This window comes from Phascolarctos cinereus, unplaced genomic scaffold (assembly GCF_003287225.1).
Source record: "Phascolarctos cinereus isolate Bilbo 61053 unplaced genomic scaffold, phaCin_HiC Scaffold_2;HRSCAF=192, whole genome shotgun sequence".
Taxonomy (NCBI): domain Eukaryota; kingdom Metazoa; phylum Chordata; class Mammalia; order Diprotodontia; family Phascolarctidae; genus Phascolarctos; species Phascolarctos cinereus.
This window is the reverse complement of record NW_027555625.1, coordinates 226,596,091-226,619,508: the sequence shown is the minus strand read 5'-3', so window position 1 is coordinate 226,619,508 and position 23,418 is coordinate 226,596,091. Positions and strand designations below refer to the sequence as shown.

Below are 23,418 nucleotides of genomic sequence, written 5' to 3'. Positions count from 1 at the left end.
CAGACATGGTGAGCCCAGTACAGCTCAAGATGGCAAGACCCTGGTAGGTCAGATTCCACTACCTGTTTGCCAAGTATTACAAACTCCTGGTTGAGAAGGAGGTTGAAACAAAAGGCTAGAACGAGGTTTGGGGTTGACTAGGGATCTTGCTTAGTTCTGTGCTCTCTTCCCCCAACAGCATTATATGGATTGCTTACCTCTTCAAACTGGCCTTTGCTTCATGAACACTATCTTCTTTAAGTACAAAAAAATCTCACTGTCCTGGATGGCCCTTTATCTCCCCTCTGAATAATGCCTTTGCAACAACCTGTCCCCACCTTTGGATTGCACACCCCACACATCCACCTCCAATCATCCGGAGCTTTGCTCAAGGCTCAGCCCAAGTGCCAAATTCTACACAGACAAAGGCTGGGATCTTGATCTTTCCCAATTACCACTACTGCTCTCTTCCATAAAATTACTTTGTATATATTTCATATTTATTTATATTCATCTTGTGTCTCCCCCCACCCCCTTCTTTGATGATATGTAGGCTCCTTAGAGACAGAGACTGTCAACATGGAAGTAGGTCTCTAAGGAGGCTGAGTCAAAGGTTTTTAAATATATGCGTGTATGTGTACACACACACACAGACACACACACACACACACACACACTTGGAAAAAGGCACAGATGGCACATTTATTCAATGTGCAGATTAGACAAAACCAAGAGGGCCAGCTAACATACTAAATGACAAAGTCAAGATCCAAAAAATATATCGGCAATTCAGAAAATTGGGCTGAATCTAACAAGACAAATTTAATAAGTATAAATGTAAAGTCTGACACCTGGATCCAAGAAGTCAACCTCACAAGTACTAAGATTGGGGGAGGGGCATGAGATGTAAAAAGGAACAAGAGTTTTTAGCAGATCAGAGAGAATCTACAGTGCGGTATGACAGCCCAAAAGCCCTAATGTGATATGAGGCTATATTAAGAAAGGCAGTGCCTGGGACTAACACAGTAATGGTCTGGTGGCTCCTAGAAAGTGGATGGTTAAGCTGTGGCTGACTAAGACAATCCCAGGGGCAGCATGGGAGCCACCACGCATGCTGACCAGCTACTCCCTGCAGTTTCTTAGCCACCCTGCGTATTGCATCTATCAGACACTTTAAGGTTATGAGGATGGGAGGTAATCTAAAGGGTACAGTGGTATTGCTGATCTCTGACACAGGCACTCCCAAGATAATAGAAAAGGGCTCAGAAGAGGGCAACTGTCACTAACACTGTGACACCAAGTCATCACCGAACAGCCCTTGAGTGTATTCTGTGCCTAAGATCTCAGGCCACTCACAGCACAGCCCGACACCCAGGACTGAGAGAGAGAGAGAGAGAGAGAGAGAGAGAGAGGAAGAACACACAAAATAAAGGAACATAAACACAAACATGCAGGGAAAGCCACCCCCAGAGCTTTACTGCTCCCAACAGTGATGTCTCATCTGCCTCTCTTGTTCTCCTTTCTTGTCAACACACCCTACTTTACAGCCACTGTATAAGAAGGGCCAGTTAAATTAATGCTAGACTAAAAGCCTAGACCTTCCCTGTAGCCTCAGAGTGGGAGAGAGGCTGATACCTTCTTTAAGGTTATATGATTTCAGCCATAACAACTCGATCTACTAAGGCATTCACACCTACAAAATTATAGATCCTTGACATACTAAAGTGACACTTGGAGCATGACCTCATACTGAATCTGAAATTTCAGACTCGTTAACTGCCAGCTCAGCATGAGTCAAGAGTGTGACATGGCAGCCAGCATAGCTAATGCTATACACAACTTCAGTATGAGAGGAATCAAGTCCAGAACAAGGAAAATGAGAGTTCTTTTGTTTTTATTTACCCCACAGGTAGACTATATCAGGAATGGTTTGAGAGCTACATTTTTAGGAAAGACACCATCAAGCCAAAGTGTGTTTAGAAGACAACCAGAATGGTTAAAAGCCTGGAGACTGTGTCATACAAGAATCAGAGGAAGGAACTGGGTATTTATAGACTACAGGAGAGACCTGAGGAGGATATAGGAGCTTCATTCAAGGAACTGATAGGCTGTCATGTAAAAGGGGGAATTCAATGTGTCTGCTTGGCCCTAGAGGCAGGACTAGGAGCTATGGGTAGAAATTACAGAACACATTTCAGCTCAATGGAAGGAAAATTTCCTGATAATGAGAGTTCTCTAAAAGTAGACTGGCTTGCTCCATGGGGTAGTGGCTATCTTTGAGCCCCGGCTAGATGACCACCTACTGGGGACTTTGTAGAGGGAATTCTAGGTCAGATGTGGGTTTAACTAGATGCCCTCAGATTCCAGTTCTGAGGTTCTGTGACTTCACTCACAGCAGCTGCTTCTCCCCTGCTCCCCAGCTTAAATGCCCGGCCTTGCTGACTATGGAAACACTCAGCATTTGGCAAAAGAGGCAGAAACAAATACAAACAAATTTAATTCAAATCAACAGTTATTTATTGATGTGCCCTCAAGATATTTGCAATCAGCATTGTTGATAAGAGAAAGTTGACAAAAAGCTAAATCAAGCATGGTGGTAGAATGAAATAATTGCTACAAAAGAGGGATGAGCAAAATGCTATAGGAGAGGAAGGAGGGACATCAGGTTAGTGAAATCATGGAAGGGGTCATAGAGGAGATGGCATTTAAGCTGAGCCTTAAATGATGGACAAGAGTCTAACAGAAGAAGGGTATTCCAGGGGGCAGCTAGGTGGTGCAGTGGATACAGCACTGGCCCTGGAGTCAGGAGGACCTGAGTTCAAATCCAGCCTCAGAGGCTTGACTGCTTACTAGCTGTGTGACCCTGGGCAAGTCACTTAACCCCATTGCCTGGGGGGGGGGGGAAGAAGAAGAAGGGTATTCCAGATGGAGAAAGGACATGAGCTTAGAGGCAGAAAAGCATAAGGGCTTATCAAATGCGTCCAGACTGACAACAGAGAGGCATCTTGGGAGACATCCACATAGAGGTGATTGTTGAAATCTTGGGAGTAGACAGGATTGCCAAGGGAAAAAATGAAGAGAAGAGATTAGAAAAGGCCCCTTGGGGAATGCTAACATTTAGTAAACAGGAGGAAGGCAATGAGCATAGTAGTAGTCATAGTCATAGCTGCAGTAATAACATATAGAATATGGTGAATGCCACAAAAGAGCTACAAGCAAAGTATCCAGAGCACACTACATTGCCCACCACATAGGAGGAGCTTAATATATGCTTATTGACTAACAAAATAATCTGGGAGTATGGAAGATAACAACCTCTCTTCTAGCTGAGGGAAGGAGGCAGAATCAGGGAAGGGTTCCTGGAGGGATACAGCTTTTGAAATAGGTCTTTAAAATGGGTAGGAATCAAAAGAAGTAGAAAGAGGGCATTCAACCGATCATTTCTTAAGTACCTCCTATGTACCAGGCACTGCCCTGGAGACAGAGACAAAAGTTAACTTTGTTTTCCTCTAGAAGATTATATTATAATGGTAGACAACATCCACATATGTGGATAGATACAAAATGGAAAACACAATTACCTTGGTGAGGATGGGGAACAGGCAGAAGGCAGCGAAAGCTGAATTGTAAAGGAAAACAAGGATTTCCAGAGGGGAAGGTCAAGAGGGAGGGCATTCTAGCTGTGAGGGACAGTCTGTGCAAAACCACGGAGGTGGGAGAAACAGTAAGGCCCATTTGGCTATAATATAGAGTTCAGGAAGTAAAATAATGTATAAGGCTAGAATGGAAAGATGGAGCCAAGTTGTGAGGAACTTTAAATCCCAGTGTGACATGAACAAAGGTGAGGAGGTACAAATGAACAAGGCATCCACAGAGAGGAGTAGTTAATCTTTCTTGGCTACAGCATGGAAGACAGGGAGGAAATTCAAACGAGACAAAACTGGAAAGACATGTGGGGCAAGAATTCACAAATTTTGAACATACCCAGTATATTCACTTCTAGTTGATTACAAATAACACATTGTTTACATACCAGTGTCCAGAAGGACCACAAATCCAAGATTTCCAAGCTAATGAAGAAAAATATGTAATCAGGTCCCAGGAGTAAATTATTTCTGACCCTCTATTACTTACTATCCTAGAATATTACAAGGAATGAAAGGGCTGGGGAAGATGCTGCCCTAAGAAGATGAATTGAGACAATGACTCTCATCTAAAAGGATAAAGACTAACGGGATATGATGTGAAATTATAAAATCATTAAGAGATTGAGAAGACAAATACTGATGAAACAAATTCAACAAATTCACCAAATCCTACTGTTAGAACACAGGATCGGTGTAGAATAATTGGGGAAGTCTTTAAAGCCTGAGAGGAATAAGCTTAAATCACATAAAAGAAATACTCATTAACCTATAAAGTTACAGAACTTCCTATTCCAAGAGGTGATATAGGAAGAAGATATAAAAAGCTCAAGGAAAATTTCGACTAAAGTCTTCGGAGATTTGAAAGGCTGTCAAGTGGTGGACAACAGGAGTGCAATGAGAGAAATGTCTTACTTGTCACCTCTGTGCAAATGCCCACGCTGCCCCCCCCCCGAGTCTATATTGCAGGTGGTCAAACTTCTTAAAAGTTCCTGGGATTTCTGAGCCTCCTTCCTCAACCTGGAATGCCAGCCTTCTACTAAAGACATAAGTAATGTGCAGGGATGCATAGAAGCCGGTTCAAAGCGGCTGGCAAGAACCCATTACTAAATTTTCAGAGTGCGCATTTACATGTCTAAAATAAGCAAATGCTACAAATCAGACCTTGATTTACTGGTTTGTTAATTAACTGGATTTTTTAAAGTGATGGAAAAGACATTAATAATGAATAGAAAAGTGTGTTGAGCATTCATTTCTGCCCTTCCCCCCTCCAGAGAGCTGGTTGTTAAATATTTACTAGCGCACTCCTGCCAATGTGTCAGGGTTTTTTTGTTCTAACTAAAAGAAGAGAGAAGGGGTGTGTGTGTGTGTGTGTGTGTGTGTCTGTGTGTGTATTTGAGGGGAGGGATTACTGAGAAGCGATAGTAACATCTAAAAAAAGCATTATTAAAACATTTTTTTAAAAAATTACAGCTGAAGAAGCAAGAAATATGGCCAGGAAAAGAAACATCAATGTGTTCCTCATAGCCAAACAGGGCTGGGTTTGCAAACACCCAGGATGATAAATATTTTATAGTAGCATGAGATTGGAGAGAAGAGGAAGCAGACAAGGGATGGTCTGGATTTCTAGGACTGTACCCCAGCAGACATGGCATTTGTTTCATTCCTTCCCCCTCCCAAACGCTCCTTCCCCAAAAACCCTGGTGGTTTGGGAAGAGAATGGGAGAGGAAATGGAGACTGTAATTTGCAAGCTTAAGAACAATGAGGCCTGGACCAGACAATGACTGCAGTGCTGCTGCTTAGCTACAGAGGCGACCAGGGTTGCTGTCAGCTCCACAGCATTTTCTCAGCAATTTGGCAGGAATGGAGGGTCCCAGATGACTGGAAATTCGGGATCATTATAACACCCAGCAAAGTCAATTTCCTCCTGTGCACTGATTATTAGCAGCTTGATGCCCTGTCAGAAAGCACCAAGTGCTGTCATGCTTATATACCTAAAGGAAAATGCTAGTAAAAAGGATAGTGATGTAGCGGGATGGGGAGAGCCTCAGGATCTGGGTTCAAATTCTGGCTCTGTTATTTAACTACATGTAAGACCTTGGTCAAGTTGCTTCATCTCCGTGGGCCTTATCTATAAAATGGTAGCCTCTAAGGTCTCTTCCAAATCTTGATCTGTGATACTCTCATCTTATGATCACAAAATTCACTAAATGTCAGAGTTAGAAGGACTCAGAACATAAATGCTTGTTAATTGATTGACAATCCTCCATGGTCATTTGGTCCAAGCCAGCTTGGAAAAGAGAAGCCATTTTCACTATAATCCACCCAATAAGAGACCATCCAGCCTCTGCCTGAAGCCCCCCAATGAGCTCTAAAGACACTTCCAGGTTTTTCCTACGACCCTTTGAGCTATACAATCAACAAACAGGTTTGGAATGGGAGTGGAGGTGGGGAAGAAAAGAAAGCATTGAAGGAAATGGGGGGGGGGGGGGAAGACAGCCTATAATACTACATGTGGAAATGGCTCAAAAACTTCAGCGCTCTTTTCTTTTGCTTTCAGTATCACCATGGAAATGATGGAATCTTTCCTGATTCCCTCCCCCAGATCTTCCCCCTCCTTGCATTTATTTGTATGTATGCAGTAGAATGGAAGCTCTTTGAAGGCAGGGATCGGTTCATTTTTTGTCTTTGTATTCCCCCACCACCAGGTACACAGCAGATATAAACACTTGTTGAAAAAATTTTGTTGTAGAAAAAGGGACCAACATCTTTTTTTGGTCCTTGTAGAATTCCAGTTAAATATGTCATTTATCTGCAGTGCGTCCTTGGGGCAAGTTGCTTCATCTATCTGGGCCTCAGCTTCCTCATTTGCAAGACGAGAGAGACATCTGTTGTTCAGTTGTTTCAGCTGTGTCTAATGGCGAAGATAATGGAGTGGTTTTGCCATTTCCTTCCCCAGCTCCTTTTACCAGTAAGGAACTGAGGCAAACAGGGTTGAGTGACTTGTCCAAGTTTCTGAGGCCAGATCTGAACTCAGGAAGATGAGTCTTCCTGACTTCAGGCATGGCACTCTATCCACCGCACCACCCAGCTGCCCTTAGAGATGGTCTAGATGACCTCTGAGGTCCCTTTCTATTCTAAAATTCTATGATTCAATGACCAGGTACTTAATCATATACTCATAAGCCCAGAATTTCTTGGCTCTGAGAAAGCATACAGGTTATTGTGGTGGCACTGGTCTTTACGAAAGGAATTCAGGGATTGCTAAGTGCCCTTTAGATCAAAGGAAGAAAATGTGGGTGTTGTAGACAACCACATAGTTGAACAGAAATTCCATGGTTCTGTTCATCCATGGAACTAGTTGCGATGGCACCACTCCTGACAATAGTCTTAAAATACAGGTCTAAGCATGTCACTCCCCTAAGAGTTCTAGTGGCTCCCAATTGCCTCAGATGATCAAATACAATCATTTTTGTTTGGCACTTCCATCAGGCTTCACAATCTGGCCCAATATACCTTTCCAAGCTTACTGAACCTTGTTCCCTTTCATGCCTCATACCTTATAATCCAACTGGCCGACTTGCTACTCCCTGTACATAACATTCCACCTTTGGTCTTCACGCCTTTGCACAGACCATCCCACGTTACCCCATACCTCCCCCAACCCCCTATCTGCAATGCCAGCACTAACTCCTAGGATCCCTAGCTTCCTTCTAGGCTCATCCCAGGTTCCACAAGGCCTACCTTGATCCTTCCTCCCCAGCTGCTAGCACCCTCCCCATCCCTGAAATTCCCACCTTTATTTTTTATATACTTTGTATTTGCTTATCTATGTGCACATGGTATCTTCTCATTGAATGCCAAATCTCTGAGGGCAGTAACTATTTTTGTATTTTGTCTTTATATTCCCAGATCAAAGAAAGTTGCCTGGAATGTAGCAAAGTCTTAATAAGTGTTTGTTAAATGAAGGAATACAGTGACTGCTATCACAAGGGTGGCAGCATCATATTCCTGCGCCTTACAATAAGCAGAGTCATCCCACCAACAGGCATGTACCTGTTGATGTGGGTGCTGCTGAATGGGCAGAAGGTTGCTCCAAAGAGCCAGCTGATCAGTAGTGCCCTGAGGGAGAGGGCAAGCCTACTGACCTATGTGAATATCCCTTAGTATCACAGGAAAGCACTGACAGGAGTTGACAAGTGGTCGAGATGCTCATAACAAGGGTAGTAATGGGATTGTACCACTTCTCTTTAAAGCAGAAGTCACTGCTAAGAGCATCAGCTGGGAAACCCGAGGGCAGAAAGAACTGCAGAAACACCATCGTGCCTACTTGCTTAGAAGGTAATGATGCCTGGGGAGTTTCTCTGTAGTTTAAAAACAGATCAAATGTATCCCACCAAGGATGCCTCAGGCCAGACACGAGAGCTACTGATTCTATATCCACATTTGATTTTATTCAAGTTCTCAGTGGTTCCTTCCTTGGTAGTGAGGCAAGTTGGCCAGGTGTCACCCTCAGGCATAAAGAGTGAGCTGGTTGCTGCCAGAAGACAAACACCCCATCCCCAGGAGGTTCCCAGGACTACGTGGACAGGAAGTAGGGCAGCTGGCTAAGAAATAAAGATGATAAAAGTAGAATCACAGAATTTGAGAGTTGCAAGGGGCCTTAGTAGCCAACGTATACATGAAAAGAATCCCTACTTAGAGGCAGTTGGTGGCACAATGGATCCAGTACTGGGTCTGGAATTAAGAAGACTGGAGTTTGAATTTAGCCTCAGACATGCACTAGCTGTGTGACCCTGGGCAAGTTACCTAACCTTCATTTGCCTCTGTTTCTTCAACTATAAAATGGGGGTGATAATAGCACCTACTTTTCAGAGTTATTCTAAGGATCAAACAAGAGAATATTTATGAAAAGTACTTAGCACAGGCCGTGCATGTAGTAGGAGCTAAATAAATGTTCATTCCCTTCCCTTCCCTACTATAACATACCTGACAAGTAGTCATCCAGCTTCTGCTTGAAGACCTCCAAGGAGAGGCCACCCACCCCCTCCCAAGGCAGCCCATTCCACTTAGCCCTAATCGTTAAGAAGCTTTTTCCTGATATTGACCGTTTATTCCTTGGCAATTTCTACTCATTATTCCTAGTTCTGCTTGCTAGGGCGGAATGGAACAAGTCTGGCCCCTCTTCCACATAATAACTGTTCAAAATTTGAAGACAGCTCTCACGTCCCCCCGACCCTGAATTTTTTCTTGTCCAGGCAAAAGAAAAAAAATGCCCACTTCCTTTAACCAATCTTCATATGTCACGTATTCAAAGCCTGTCACTGTTTTAAAAATCAGGAATCATGGACAGAAGGTCAGGAGGCCCAGGAAGAACTGGTCTCTCTTTAGGCAAATCAATTACTCTCTCTGAGACTGGAATTTCCAAATGACTTGCTGTTCTGTTTAAGTAGGGAAAATTTAGACACTGGGAGTTCCCTACACCAATGAAATCACAGATCCAGACCCTTCCCACACAAAAGAACATATAATGTTGGAATGAGAAAGAAGCTTAGAGATCATCTAATAAAACACTATCATTTTACAGTATTGGAAATGAAGGCCTGAGAGCAGGTCACAGAGGCTTGAATGGAAATCGGGGTCATATCAAAGTGTACCCCTAGTCTCTTCCTCCCTTCAGTCCTTCCATCACATTAACCAGCTGGGTACTCTTCATAATACCTCATCTTTATCATGTCACTCATCCAGTGCTTAATAGCATGCCCGTGCTGTTGTTGTTCAATGGTTTTTCAATTATGTCTAACTCTTTGTGACCCTATTTGGGTTGTTGGGGTTTTGGGTTTTGTTTTGGTTTTTTTTGGCAAAGATACTAGAGTGGTTTGCTATTTCCTTCTCCAGCTCATTTTATAGATGAGGAACTGAGGCAAACAGGGTTAAATGGCTTCTCCAGGGTCACACATTTACTAAGTGCTGAGGCCACATTTGAACTCGGGTCTTCCTAACTCCAGGCCCAGTGCTCTAGCCACTGTACCACCTCGCTGATCAGCAGGCCCTTAATAGACACCTGTTGATTGACTGATGGATGAATGAACAAGTGAATGAATTAATCGATGGATTAATTAGCAAATAAATGAATGACTACCAATTAATTAACAAGCATTTTATTAAGTACTTCTTATGTGCCAGGCACTGTGCTAAGCATTTTACAAGTATTACCTCATTTTATCCTTACAACAACCCTGGGAAGTAGCCAAAAGCCAGTCATTCAAACTGACAGCAAATTCCTAGTTATTGACGTCCTAATTAAGAGGAGTGAAAGAAAAAGATGACCTTTCACACCACCTCAGAGGGAATAGAAAGCTAAGTTCCAGAGTGGACATGAAAGTCATCTGAGGATGGGGGGAAGGGAAGTCATTGTGTTATAGTACAATAAAGTCACATGATACATTTAACTTACATAAATCCAACTATATGTGCTTGGCAGAAAGAGAATGAAACAGAGAGAGGGGAGGGGTGACAGGAGTGGAGGGAGGGGGAGGAGAGAGACAGAGGGAGGGAAGAGAGAAGGAAAAAAAGAAGGTGAGGGAGGGAGAGGGTGAAAGAGAGAGACAGAGAAGAAAGAGAGTGGGAAGGGGGGAGAGAGAGCAGAAAGGGGGCTGGAGAAGGAGAGAGTGGGAAGAGGTAGGTGGTAAAGGAAGGGGGGAGGGAAAGAAGACGGAGAGGGAGGGAAAGAAGACGGAGAGGGAGGGACAGAGGAAAGAGAGGGGGAGAGAGTATAAAGGGAGAGGGAGAGAGGGGAAAGAGGGGGGTGAAGGAGGGAGGGAGGGGTGGGAGGAGGGGGGAGAGGGAGGGAGAGAGAGAAAGAGAGAGAGAGAGAGAGAGAGAGAGGAGAGAGAGAGAGAGGAGAGAGAGAGAGAGAGAGAGAGAGAGAACAATTTAAATAGTATAAGTCAGTGGTGTCACACTCAAATGGAAATGGGGGGGAGTCACTAAACTGTACATAATTGTCCCTGCAGGCTACATATTGACTTAATTTCAAAAAGTAATGTTATCTATGTCTTATTATATTGCTATTTATTTTGTTAAATATTTCCCAATTACATTTTAATCTGGTTCTGGCTGCATGTTTCACCCCTCAGGTCATTCCACCTGGCATTCCACTCAGTAAGCACATGCCCCAGAGTAAGCATGAGATGGGAGACCTAATGGGCTGTTTCCTCAGTTGATCTCGGTCCCCTCATCCCTTTCATGGTGTGAGTATCTCATTACCACCGAATAGCTTCTTCATCTTATCCACAGACAGCCTGCTCACTCCTCTTAGGCTGGTGGAGCTAACCAGAGGGGCAGCCTTGATTGACCTTCCTAGCACTCCTGGTCACCAGAAGGCACCCACTGTGTATCCTTTACCTTTCTTGTATCCTCTCTTGCCTCATGGCCAAAGAGAAAGAAGAAACCATCACGTAGTCACCCTCTAGTAAAAGACCCTTATGTGTGAAGCCTGTTCAAGAATATTTTCCCCTTAATTATCAGTTTTTTCTGGCAGCTAAATCTTTAACTATCTTTGTTTTCCTCTTTTGGAACCTGGGTTCTAAGCCTCTCCCTTCTGATCTACAGGTTAGCTGGGGGTAGTGAAAAATAACATTTTCATTTAATTGTTTCCATAGCAACCATCTCTAATCCATCTGCTCTCTGATACAGATTTCCTTTTCTTAAAACAATCTTACTCCCTTTCCAACAACACCTGTTTAAAGATGCTCTTCTGTAGTGCGCAAGTAATTGAGGGAATTTTTCAAAGGTTACATACTGATTTTTGAACCTAAATCCAAGTAAGATATGATTTCACAATAATCTGTAGAGGCCTCTGAAGTTATACCAGATAGACACTCTACCTAAGAAATTCTCTGTCTTTCTGGACAGGTTACCATCAATCAGGGGTCTGCCACGGCCAGCCTGAATGGGCTCAGGTGAGCCAACTGTTCAGTTAAGAGCATTCACATCTTAGAAATCAGCAGACACTACAAACCAGGGCTTGGTTTACTGTTTTGTTGATTATCTTACACGTAAGAAAGTGACAGAATGTTAAAAAGGCAGAATGAACTTAAAAGTGTGTCACCCTGTATTTTTGGTAAGCCAGTTTTTAAATATATACTGGCATCTCCCTGCCACCTGCTGAAATTAGCTGAAACCCCCCCCCATCAAATCAGGCCTCAATCTGAAATGGCTTTGCTCTCCTGACAGCTCTTAGCAATAAAACTCCTTCCCTCCCCTGCTCTGCTCAAGACCTAATTAAGCAGAACCTCAGGGAGAAAATGAAAAACCTGTCACATCTGAGCTTATCTTCCTGGAAAAGAAAAACACCCAGTTGCTGACTGAATCAAAATATTTTTTTTCTTTTTCCATTCCTGTTGGCATGAAGAGACCCAAAAGTCCAGGGAAACGTCAGAGAGGGGAGCCTGCTGGTAGTCAAGCTTCCAGCCACTCGGAATTGCCCCAAAATCAGCAATGTTAAACAAAAGCCTACAGAAAAGGAAAAGTGAGCTGCTGTCTTACCTTATCACTCCTTGGTTGATGCGCTATCATATGTTCACCTCCTCTGTTCCAGGTAGCTCTTCTCTTCATCAAGGCTAACCCTTCTACAGACTCCATTTCACATTATTTGACATGCCATCTCCCCACTCCAGCCAAGGCTGTCTCCCATGCCTTCATCACCGTCACCTCCTTAAATCCCTAGCTTCCTTCAAGAATCAGCCCAGATGCCACCTCCTCTGGGAAACCTTTCTGATCCCTCTAGTTGTCAGTATTCTTCCTCTCTGCAAATTATCTTGTATGAACTTTTCTGTTTACATACTGTCTCCCCCCAGTAGAATGTAAGACCCTTGAGGTCAGCACATGTTTTCTTTTCTGTCTTTGTAGTACTAGCACCTGAGACCCTACCTAATACAGCATAGGTACTTAATAAATAATTGCTGAGCCGAACTGAAAGCTTTTCTTTAGATGGCTCTTGCTCAAGATCAAATTGTTGTCAAGAGTCATGAGAGGTATACGGAGATATCCTGCAGCCACACTGGATGATAAAATGGCAGGTATAGTCCAGCTCTACTGGTGTTGTTGTTCAGTCGATTCAATTATGTCCAACTCTCTGTGACCCCACACGGGATTTTCTTAGCAAAGATACTGAATGGTTTGCCCTTTCCTTCTGCAATGGATTAAGGCAAACAGAGGTTAAGTGACTTGCCCAGGGTCACACAGCTAGTAAAGGTCTCAGCCTGGATTTGAACTTAGGTTTTCATGACTCCAGGCCCAGTGTTCTATTCACTAAGCCACCTAGCTGCCTCCTCCAGCCATAATAACCTATGTTAGATTAGGGCATGGAGACAAAGCTGATAAGCTGATCCATTCACAAGCATCAAATCCAACTCCCTTATTTTACAGAGAAGGAAACAGAAAGATAAACTGAATTGAAATGGACAAGCACCCAAAGTGATTTTGAGGAAACTGAGGCCCAGGAAGGTTACTCAATTTGCCCACAAGTAGTAAGTACATGAGGGAGGATTTAGCCTAGACCTTCTGCCTCTATCCAGCACACAATCTGCTACGTCACATTACCTCTCATCTGTAAAATTAAAGGGGTGGATTTTATGACCTCGAATGTCCCTTCCTGCACTGACATTCAGTAACTCTGTAATCCCGTCTTCTGCCAAAGGCAAGTTCAAATTCTCTGCAGCAGCAGCTTCAGATCACCTAGGAGCCATCTGCTAGAGCTTCTCATGCCTTGGGCATGCAAGAAGAAAGCTGACCTGCCCTGGGGGGAGGGGAGGAGGTCAGTACTCCCTACGATCCTTGAAACACTGAAAGCAAAGTGCAAGGTACTTCACCAAGATCCTCTCCCAAGCAATCTGCATTCAAGTCCATGCCACCCTACCTTATCTAGGTTCTCTGGGAGCCCCTACCCCTCACCACTCACCTAGGGAAATAACACCACACTCTCTAAACTCAAATTCTAACTGAACAATTCAACGAGCAACTGGGACACTGTATTTATGGAAGCTCTCTGGTACCAAAATTAAATCCTCCTAGATGAGCACATATTTGGGTGCTGGTGCTAATTACATCTTCCCCTTCCAGGGACCAAGGCAGGCTTCAACAAAGCTCTGTGAGCTTCAATGAAGGGTATTTCCTAAAGCCCCCTGAACACTGTGTACAGCCACACAGCAGGGCCCACAAAGCACTTTGATGAGGTCAGAGATTATCTTCTCTGTTCCAGGATCCCTCACATCTAACACCTGACACTATCTCAATAGTGAGTTCATCAGTAAAGAAGACTCATTGTGTGAAAACTCCTGCCACCAATGCAGATCAACAACTTTTCTGCAATTTACTATCTCAGAGAATTGGCCTGGGGTTAGGTAACCTAGACAGGGCCACACAGCCAGTATGTGTTAGAGGCAAGATTTGAACCTAGGTCTTCATGACTCCAGAGCCTGCCCTCTATCCATAACACCATGATATCTTAGAAATAAAATCATAGACTTAAAACTGAAAGGGACCTTAGAGGTTATCTGGTCCAATCCCTCATTTTATAAATGAGGAAGCTAAGACCAGAGAGGTTGAGAAATTTGCCCAAGGTCACCAAAGCCATAAGGGGCAGTGCTGGGATTTACATCCAGGTCCACTCTTCAGAGATGCCAAATCCAGAGCTCTTTTGAGTGTCCCACTCTGCTTCTCTATGTAGATCTCTGTCTCTGTCTCTCGGTCTTTCTTCTCTATCTCTTTGTCTCTTTCTCTACATTTTTCTCCCCCACTCTGTCTCTATTTCTGTCTTTCTATGTCTATGTCTCTGTCTCTATCTCTACCTGTCTGTCTGTCTCTCTCCTCTCTCTGTCTCTCTCTGTCTCTCTCTCTCTGTCTCTCTCTCTCTGTCTCTCTCTCTCTGTCTCTCTCTCTCTCTCTCTCTCTCTCTCTCTCTGTCTCTCTCTCTCTGTCTCTCTCTCTCTCTCTCTCTCTCTCTCTCTCTCTCTCTCTCTCTCTCTCTCTCTCTCTCACACACACACACACACACACACACGCACACAGTCCACAGTGTCACTCAGCTGCCAACAAGGGCCGACACAGGATGGTTTTCTATCAGAGCCTTAGTTGATTCACAGACTGCCTGGACCCTGGAGATAGGGTTTGTGAACCAGAGACCAAAGAAGCAAACACCCTACAGAACATTAATAATGGAGAGAGCCCATGGCTAACCAGAATCCTTACTCATCTCAAATCCTCATTCTAACCCTTTGATCCAAACTCCATCGCTGCCAAAAATTTATAACATTTGGTAAACAGGCAAGGGAATCTGACCAACCTAAAGCCTTGTTACTACTCAGACCCCTTGGTCTAGCCCAAAGCAGAGCATGACTGTGGTTGGGAATAAGGTAAGCAGGGGTCTGAATAATCCATAGTGAAAGGAGCAGCTCCTGCATAATAAGGAATTGACCAGAAGCATTCCCAGAACAAACATTCAGAAGAATGACAACATGCCTCCCTACCAGTTAATCCATTCAGTTTTGGGACTCTCTAAACTGATTAGAAAATGATTTAGTGAAAACTCACCTAACCCACCAAATCTAGCTTCCCTCAGACCATGATTCACAATGCATCCAATCATCCCCTGGAACATCTGGACCTAACTAGCAGAAGCACCTTACTGCCTACTCACTCACCATGTATGTATTCACAACTTCCTACCTTTTGCTCTTGCCCAGCAAATAATCAAATCAATGGTTACTGGAAAGAGTATAACGATCTATTGCCCCATTGCTCTGCTCACAATCCCTATGACTGCCTAGTTCAATAGTTCTCATCTTTTTGTGTGCATGTCATGGACCCATTTAGCAGTCTGGTGAAGCCTATAGACCTTTTCTCAGAATATTTTTAAATGCATAAAATAAAGCTCACAGGATTACAAAGGAAATCAATTATATTGAAATATAGTTATCAAAATATTTTTAAAAAATTAGTGAACAGACCCCAGGTTTTCCCTTTATGCATTGTATTCCCCAATTAGAATGCAAGCTTGTTGAGGGTGGAAACTGGCTGACACATCTTAGATGCTTAATAAATGCTTGTTGATTGATTGAATGAGTGAATCAAATAGGTGAGGGCATCTCCTCTAGGTAAACCTGGCCTAAATCTACCTCCTAGCACAACCTCTGAACCCCCTTCTGGATACCTTTGGCTGACTCTATACTATTCTTTTTTTTTTTTTAAGGCAATTGGGGTTAAGTGACTTGCCCAGGGTCACATAGCTAGTAAGTGTCAAGTGTTTGGTCTGAGGCCACATTTGAACTCAGGTCCTCCTGACTTCAAGGCCAGTGCTCTATCCACTGCACCATCTAGCTGCCCCTATCCTATACTATTCTAACCCATAAATAATTGTTTCACTCACTAGCTATATAGCAATCATAAGGAAAATGGTTCATACACTTCTTCAGCCATTCCCACCCCATGTGAAGGACAAGATGTCCTGGTATCCAAAGGGTCAAGGCTTCAGACTCTATCTATGTATATACGCATTTACTTTCTCTTCTAGAGATCAAGTTCAGGCCTAAGCAGGGGTTTAGACAGTCGAATCCCACATCATTTACAAGTCCCTAACCTTCTGACACCCCCTCCCCCAATGAGTCCAGCCCTTCTTCCTCCAGCCCTTTGACACCCCCTCCCCCAGTGAGTCTCTCTTCCTCTAGACCCCAATGAGGGCCAATGTTTCCCCTCGAAGGCCCTACCTCTTGCAGAGAGCTTCTTGGTATTGATGATCTTAGCTGCATATTCATGTCCAGTGCAAAGTTTGACACAGCGTCGTACAACTGAGAAAGCCCCCCTAGGGAAAAAAAACCGGGTGGGGTGGGGGTGGGAGAGGATGTAGAGAAAAGGAAAGGAAGGAGGGAGAAAAGAGACAGAGAGAGAAAGTAGGTTAATCTGTCATTAAGAGACACTCAGACCTGCCTCAGAACCCCATGGTACCCCTCAATATCAGGTCAGTTTTGAGGAGAGTCAAAGAAGAGAGCCTAGGCAGTGGAGGAAACCAAAGAATCAGGAGGATTTTGCACAGGGAGCATAAATGTATCAGAGGAAAGGAAAGGTGCCCTCACAGCAGTGTAAGGGGTACCAAGAGTTCATGCCCTGCACTGAGCACTGACCACCACACCCAGGAGCCTGGCACACCCAGAATGCCCTAGCTTCATTTACAAGTTAATCAACAAGAATTTGCTAATGACCTGCTATGTGTCCATTAGTGTCAGGAACATAGAAGTGTACTATACAGACCTTGTCCTCGTTGGGAAGATTATGTGACCTAATGGAAAAAATATTAGATTGGGAATTAAGAGGACAGGTTCAAAGTACATTCTGCCACTGTCTTTGAGACTGACTTTGGACAAGCCACCAACTTTTGCTAGCTCTCAGTTTCCCCACTGTGTAAAATCAAGGGGATGAATTAGATAACCTCTAAGGTCCCTTAGAGCTCTGACATTCTATGATTCTGAGACAAACACACACACACACACACATATACACACACACACACACACACACACACACACACACACACGATGACCAATGTAAAATAGCATATAACTGTTGTTGGATTGTATGTTACAGATTTATAGTAGAATAACAGCTTGGCATGTTAGACAGAATGCTTGATCTGAAGTACAGAAGATTAGGGTTCAAATCCAGGCTCAAACACATGCTAGCTGTATGACACTGGGCAAATCACAAAATCTCTCTAAGATCAATTTTACTCATCCATAAAATCAGGGAAATAATGAAATACAGGGTTGTTGTGAGGGTCAAATGAGAATTTTCTTTATCTTTAAATCACTGCAGAAGCATTGGTTATTATTATTAAGAGAGTTCAGAAAAGGGAAACCTCAGTGAGGGCTAGAATAGTCAGAAAAGATTTTATGGAGGAAATGGGACTTGAATCAAGCCTCGAAGGCTGGGTAGGATTTTTGGAAGAAGAGGAGTCAGGCACAGCTGAGGTTCTTAGAATTCCCAAGCCAGACTTCTAACCATCCCAAAACATTGGTTCACTTAAGAAAATGCCTGAGTGCTCACCGGGACAAGGACAGCTAGGTGACACAGTGGATACAGCACTGGGATTGGCATCAGGAAGACTCCTCTTCCTTAATTCAAATCTGGCCTCTGACATTGACTAGCTATATAACCCTAGGCAAGTCACTTAACCCTGTTGGCCTCAGTTTCCTCATCTGTAAAAATGAACTGGAGAAGGAAAATGGTAAACCATTTCAGTATCTTTGCCAAGAAAATCCCAAATAGGGTCAAGAAAAGTCATGACTGAAACAGCTCAACAACAACAAGATGACTGGGACAGCTGAAGAAAAGCAAAGCACCAAGCAGGGCTTTGGCTCCCTTCTCGCAGGTGCCCCCAAATCCCCCTACTCTCATCCCTAAGCTCTGAAGGCCCCGCAGCGATCTTCCCTCATCCTATCTTGAATCCTTCCTATGTTGAGAGCTGCAACCAATACAAACCAATAAGTACTATTAAGCTCTTATTACATGCTGGGAATGCAAAGACACCTCCCCCCCATTAAAAAAAACTTCCAAAAATCAGTCCCTACCCTCAAAGAGCTTACATTCTTGAGGGGGGGAGGAGAAATACAGCACAACAACAGATAAGGCTATACTATCAATCAATGGTCAAGCCTCTACACTGTCCTCAGCCCTTTACTAGACACTGGAGATGGAAAAATTAAACAATCCCTTATGTTCTCTTGGGAGGAAAAAACATGAGGAAAACAGAGACAGCATTAACAAGCAAGGAGGACAGCCAAGACTCTTCAATTGGAGGTGGCTCTTGAAGCCTTGAAGAAAGCTGGAGGGGAGGAGGAAGAACATTCCAGGGGGCACAGGCATGGTACAGTCAGTGCCCCATTCAGGGAATAGCAAGTAGGTTATTTTGGCTAGAAGGGAAGTAACGTGCTATGAACCTGGAAAGGTAGGCTGGAGCCAGACCAGCAAGGGTTTTATATGTCAAGCCCACAGCCTCTATTTTAGAGGCAAGAGGGAGTCACTGCAGGTTCTTAGGGGAGTGACAACCCTATAAAGGGCTCTATCTTTCTGAGACTAGGGCTAAGGCCACGTAACTGCTTTATAAAGTCCCCCTCCAATGCTAGGGAAGGTGGGTCTGAAAAGGAAGAGGTCAGAGATCAGGACCTCAACCTGGAAAATCCCAAACTGCCCTCTGAACCCTAGATCTTACCTAGCTGACTCTAAGGCTATGGAAATCTGCCATTCAATAACTTCAAATCTGGCCTAAGGATAGGACGGTATTCAGACATACACAATCAAACTAGTGTGTCCAAGGGAAAATCAAAAGCCACTCTGAGCCTCAGTTTTCTCAACTATAAAAATGAGGATAATAAAATCAGTAGTACTCAAAAGTCTGTCATGAAATGCAAGTAAGATAAAAGTAATCAGTGAGTGGGATAGGACAAAGTGGAGAAAGTGGTGACCATCTTAGGCCCCTGCTCCCTACAGCCAAATTCAATCAGTCAATAAGCATTTAATGGAACCTAGAGGTCATTTAGAAAGCTAATCTCATTTTACATGGGAAACTGAGGCCCAGAGGGATAAAGTGACTCATCCAAGGTCACACAGGTAAGTCCCCCGACTCCACAAGCTGTAGGCCACTTCTCTTTTCATCCTCAGTCAAATGAGGGAGTTGGACTCTGAGGCTCCTTTTCAGCTCTAAATCTATAAATCCTTCCAACCCCAATCTGTGAAACCATGGATTAAACCTGGTCTAGATGCTGCAAACAGTCACTAGAGGGCAGCCCAAAATCAGGGCAGATGGACAATCAGCTGCACATCTGGAGAGAACCAAAGGTTCCAGGTTAGTACCAGTTCAACAGAACAGAAAGACAGTTTGGGGACATAATCCTGAAAGATGAGGCAAAATCATGACTCCATGAAAGGGGGGGGGGGACACACCAGGAAATATCAAGGTAAATAAAGAGAAAAGCCGTATCCATCATGTGGGGACACAGTCAGGAGGTGGAAGATCCAATTCAATTCCATTCAACAAACATTTATTAGGCACCTACCATGTGCATGAACTTGTGCTAGTGTTGAGACTACAAAAATTGAAAAATGTTACAGTCTCCACCCTCAGGGAGTTTGAAGTCAAACTAGTGAGGAAACAATATGAAAACAAATGAGTTTCATTCAAAGTAGGATGTGATTTGGAACAAAGAAGAGGTTCAAAGCAGTCTAGGAAAATTGAGGAAAGAAAGATCACTTTTAGTTCGGGGACAAGTTCCAGGTAGAGGATGAAGAAAGGCTTATTGGAGGAGGAGACACCTGAGTTAAGCCGAAGGAGGGAAGAAAGGAGGGAGGAAGGAAGGAAGGAAAGGAGGAAGGGAGGGAGAAGGGAAGAAGGAGGAAGGAAGGAAGGAAGGAAGGAAGGAAGGAAGGAAGGAAGGAAGGAAGGAAGGAAGGAAGGAAGGAAGGAAGGAAGGAAGAAAGGAAGGAAGGAAGGAAGGAAGGAAGGAAGGAAGGAAGGAAGGAATCTACCTATGTGCCAGATGCAGCGCTGAGCGCTTTAACTATTATTATTTAATTTGATCCTCACAACAACCTTAGGAGGCAGGTGCAAACTGAGGTTAAGTGACTTGCTTAGGGTGTTAGGGTAACACTGCTAGTAAGTATCTGAGGTCACATTTGAAGTCAGGTCTTCCTGATTCCAGACCCAGCACTCTACAGACTGTACCACCTAACTGCATATATAGTCAGACTTTTTCATTATGTTGGCTAATTTTGCTGAGATGTTCTTATATTTCTCTCTTTTTCATTCTCTGCTATAAGAGATGGCTTTCTGAGAGAGGAGGAAGGAAAGATATATTTGGAAATCTGTTGTTGTTTAGTCATTTCTGTCATGTTCAATTCTTTGTGACCCTATTTTGGGGTTTTCTTCACAAAGATACTGGAGTAGTTTGCCATTTCCTTCTCCAGCTCATTTTACAGATGAGGAACTGAGGGGTAAGTGACTTGCTCAGGATCACAAAGCTAGGAAGTATCTGAAGCCAGATTTGATGTCTTCCAGATTGCTTCCAAAGCCAGTGCTCTATCCACTTTGCCACCTAGCTGATTTGGGAATCTAGATGACAGAAAAACAAATGCTGTCAATATAAACTTACCTTAAAAATACAGGGGTGGCAGGGAGAGGAAACGGTGATTACAGGAAGATGCTGTTACATCAAAATATAAAGTCTCAAGGGGACAGTAAGGAGAAGAAGGAGAGGAGAGACTCTGGATTAACCAGGTCCAGCTCAGGGGATGCTTTTATTATGAAAGAACAACAAGGCACGTGGTCAATGTGGTCCTGATTGGCCTAGAGTGAAGCACTGAACTGAATAGACCAGAGTCAGATTCTGGTAAGCTGTCTACAATACTAATAACCTAACTGGAAATCCCCTTTCATGTGAATGAGCACCTGTTGGCATCACTCTGTCCATCTGCCAATCTGTCTGTCTTTTCAACCTCAGGCACTGACATGCCCTGTCTGGGCCAAGAACCAAAGGCAGCTCATACATAGCACAGCACATGACTCTTCACAAGCAGGGGAGGATTAATCTGGCATGAACTCTGACCCACAAACTCCCACCAGGCTTCCACTGGGTACCCACGCAATAAGCAGGAGACGTAGGCTGGGCCTGCCTTCAGGATGCTTAGAGTCTAACTGGTTGTTGTTTTTGTTGTTTGTTCTTCGCTCTGGAAGAAGACCATGATATCAGGGAAGGTGATGTCATGACTTGCAAGTGAATTGGATTTAAGTGAGGCAGGGCTGTGCAAAGTCACCAGCCTCACTCTCTCCTATGGAACCATCTGGGTCCAGTGGCAAGATATAGATCAGGATGACTGGAGATGGCCCTGCTAGAGTCTAACTACGCACGAAACAAGCCTAGAATAATGCTCGGCACTGGGGAATATTTCCCCTAGAGAAGAGAAAACTGAGGTTGGGTGAAGGGAGAGGCATGACAGTAGTGTTCAAGTATTTCAAACTGCACAAAAAGAATTAGGTGTGTTGCCTTTGCTTCTGGTTTCCAAAAAACAGAAGGTAATGAAGGAGGTAATGAACTCTTCCTCTGAGCTGAGGCAGGAGGCTCACTTGTCGCAGAGAATAGAGAAAGGTTTCTAGTTCAGAAACTTAGTTGAACTACATGCTTTCTGAAGTCTCTTCCAATTATGACATTCAAAAAATGGGGCAAGTCATGAAGTGTCAGGTTGGCAGTGCCAATTACAAATTCTATAGGAAGGCCCTGCTCCCTCATCCTACCAAATATCTGGAATCTACTGACATCATTAACAGCTAAATCTAATGGCCTTTTTTCAGTCTTCTTCCTTCTTGACCCCTTTGCAGCATTTGACAATGGGGACCACCTCCCTCAATACTTTCTCCTCTCTGGGTTTTTGTGACATCATTTTTGTCTTGATTCTCCTTCAACCTTTCTAATTAAATCTTCTATCTCTTTTGCTGGATCATCATTTGAAGCATATCCTCATGCTGCTTAACTGTAGCTTAACGTGACAGCTCTGTCCTGGGTCTTCTTCCCTCCACTCTTCTCCCTACATTCTCCCTCCATGACCTCGGCAGTCCCCATGGATTTAACTACCATCTCTATGCTGATGATTCCCAAATACACCCTAGTGTCTCTCCTGAGCCCATCTCACATCACCAACTATCTATTGGACATTTCAAACTGGGTATCTCATAATCATCTCAAATTCAATATGTCAAAAACTGAACTCACTGTCTTTCCCAAAAAATCATCCCTCCTTCCTAGCTTCCCTATTACTTACTGTCAAGGGCAATCAGAAAGGTTTCAACCTCAGTATCATCCTCCACCCCTCACTCTTACTCACTACACATATCCAATCAGTCATACAAACTTATTCTTTCTATTCCACAATATATCCCATATACACCCCTTTCTCTCCACTTACACAACCATCACCCTGGTTCAGGCCCCTATACCTCCTCACCTAGATTATTGTAACATCCTTTCAATTTGGCTACCTGCCTCATATCTCCCCCAGGACTAATCCATTCTCCATAGAGCTGACAAAGTGACTTTCTTGAAGTGTAGGTATCACTCCATGCTGCTTATTATTTCCACAATCAAATATGAAGTTCTTTGTTTGGCATCTAAATTTCTTCACAACCCAGCTTTTCTTATCCTCTCCTCTCCTCTCCGAACTCAACTGACTACTCCCATAATGACCTACTTTCTATTCTTCACACACAATACTCCATCTCTCATCTCTGTATCTTTTCCCTGGCTGTCCCACATGTGGAATGTTCTTCTGCTTCACATCTGCCATGAAAATCAGTATTCAGCTCAAATGCCTTTGCACGAAGTCTTTCTTTCTTGGTTACAGACTGAGTCAGCTGCTGGAGCTTCTTCACTAAGGTTATTTTCCATCTACTCTGTATGTATTTTATATAAATATATATATATAAACATATATGTATATTTGTCTGCATGTTGTCTCCCCCATTAGGACAAGAGTTCCTTGACTGCAGGAACTGATTGTGCCTTTCTTTATCTCTCCACTGCTTTGCTACCACCTTGGTTGAGACCCATATCACCTCTTGTCTGGGCTATTGCAATAGCCTCCTAATTGGTTTATCCCACTTCAAGTCTCTTCCCATTCCTATCCATCTTCTACACAATAACCACTGGGAAAGGGGATGGGTGAGTAGGAATTAGGGAAAGTTTCACTGGGGAG

The 23,418-nt window shown here is 43.6% G+C and overlaps 1 protein-coding gene across 17 annotated transcripts in view; it reads right to left on the bottom strand.

The window, feature by feature from the left end:
- The window catches only part of CAMK2B (calcium/calmodulin dependent protein kinase II beta), a 309,659-nt gene that overhangs the window by 207,795 nt on the left and 78,446 nt on the right, over nucleotides 1-23,418 (bottom strand). For all 17 annotated transcript variants that reach the window (XM_020984059.2, XM_020984065.2, XM_020984060.2 and 14 more), the window contains exon 2: nucleotides 16,392-16,486. In XM_020984059.2, coding sequence (XP_020839718.1) covers nucleotides 16,392-16,486 — 95 coding nt within the window. The remainder of the gene's footprint in view (nucleotides 1-16,391; nucleotides 16,487-23,418) is intronic.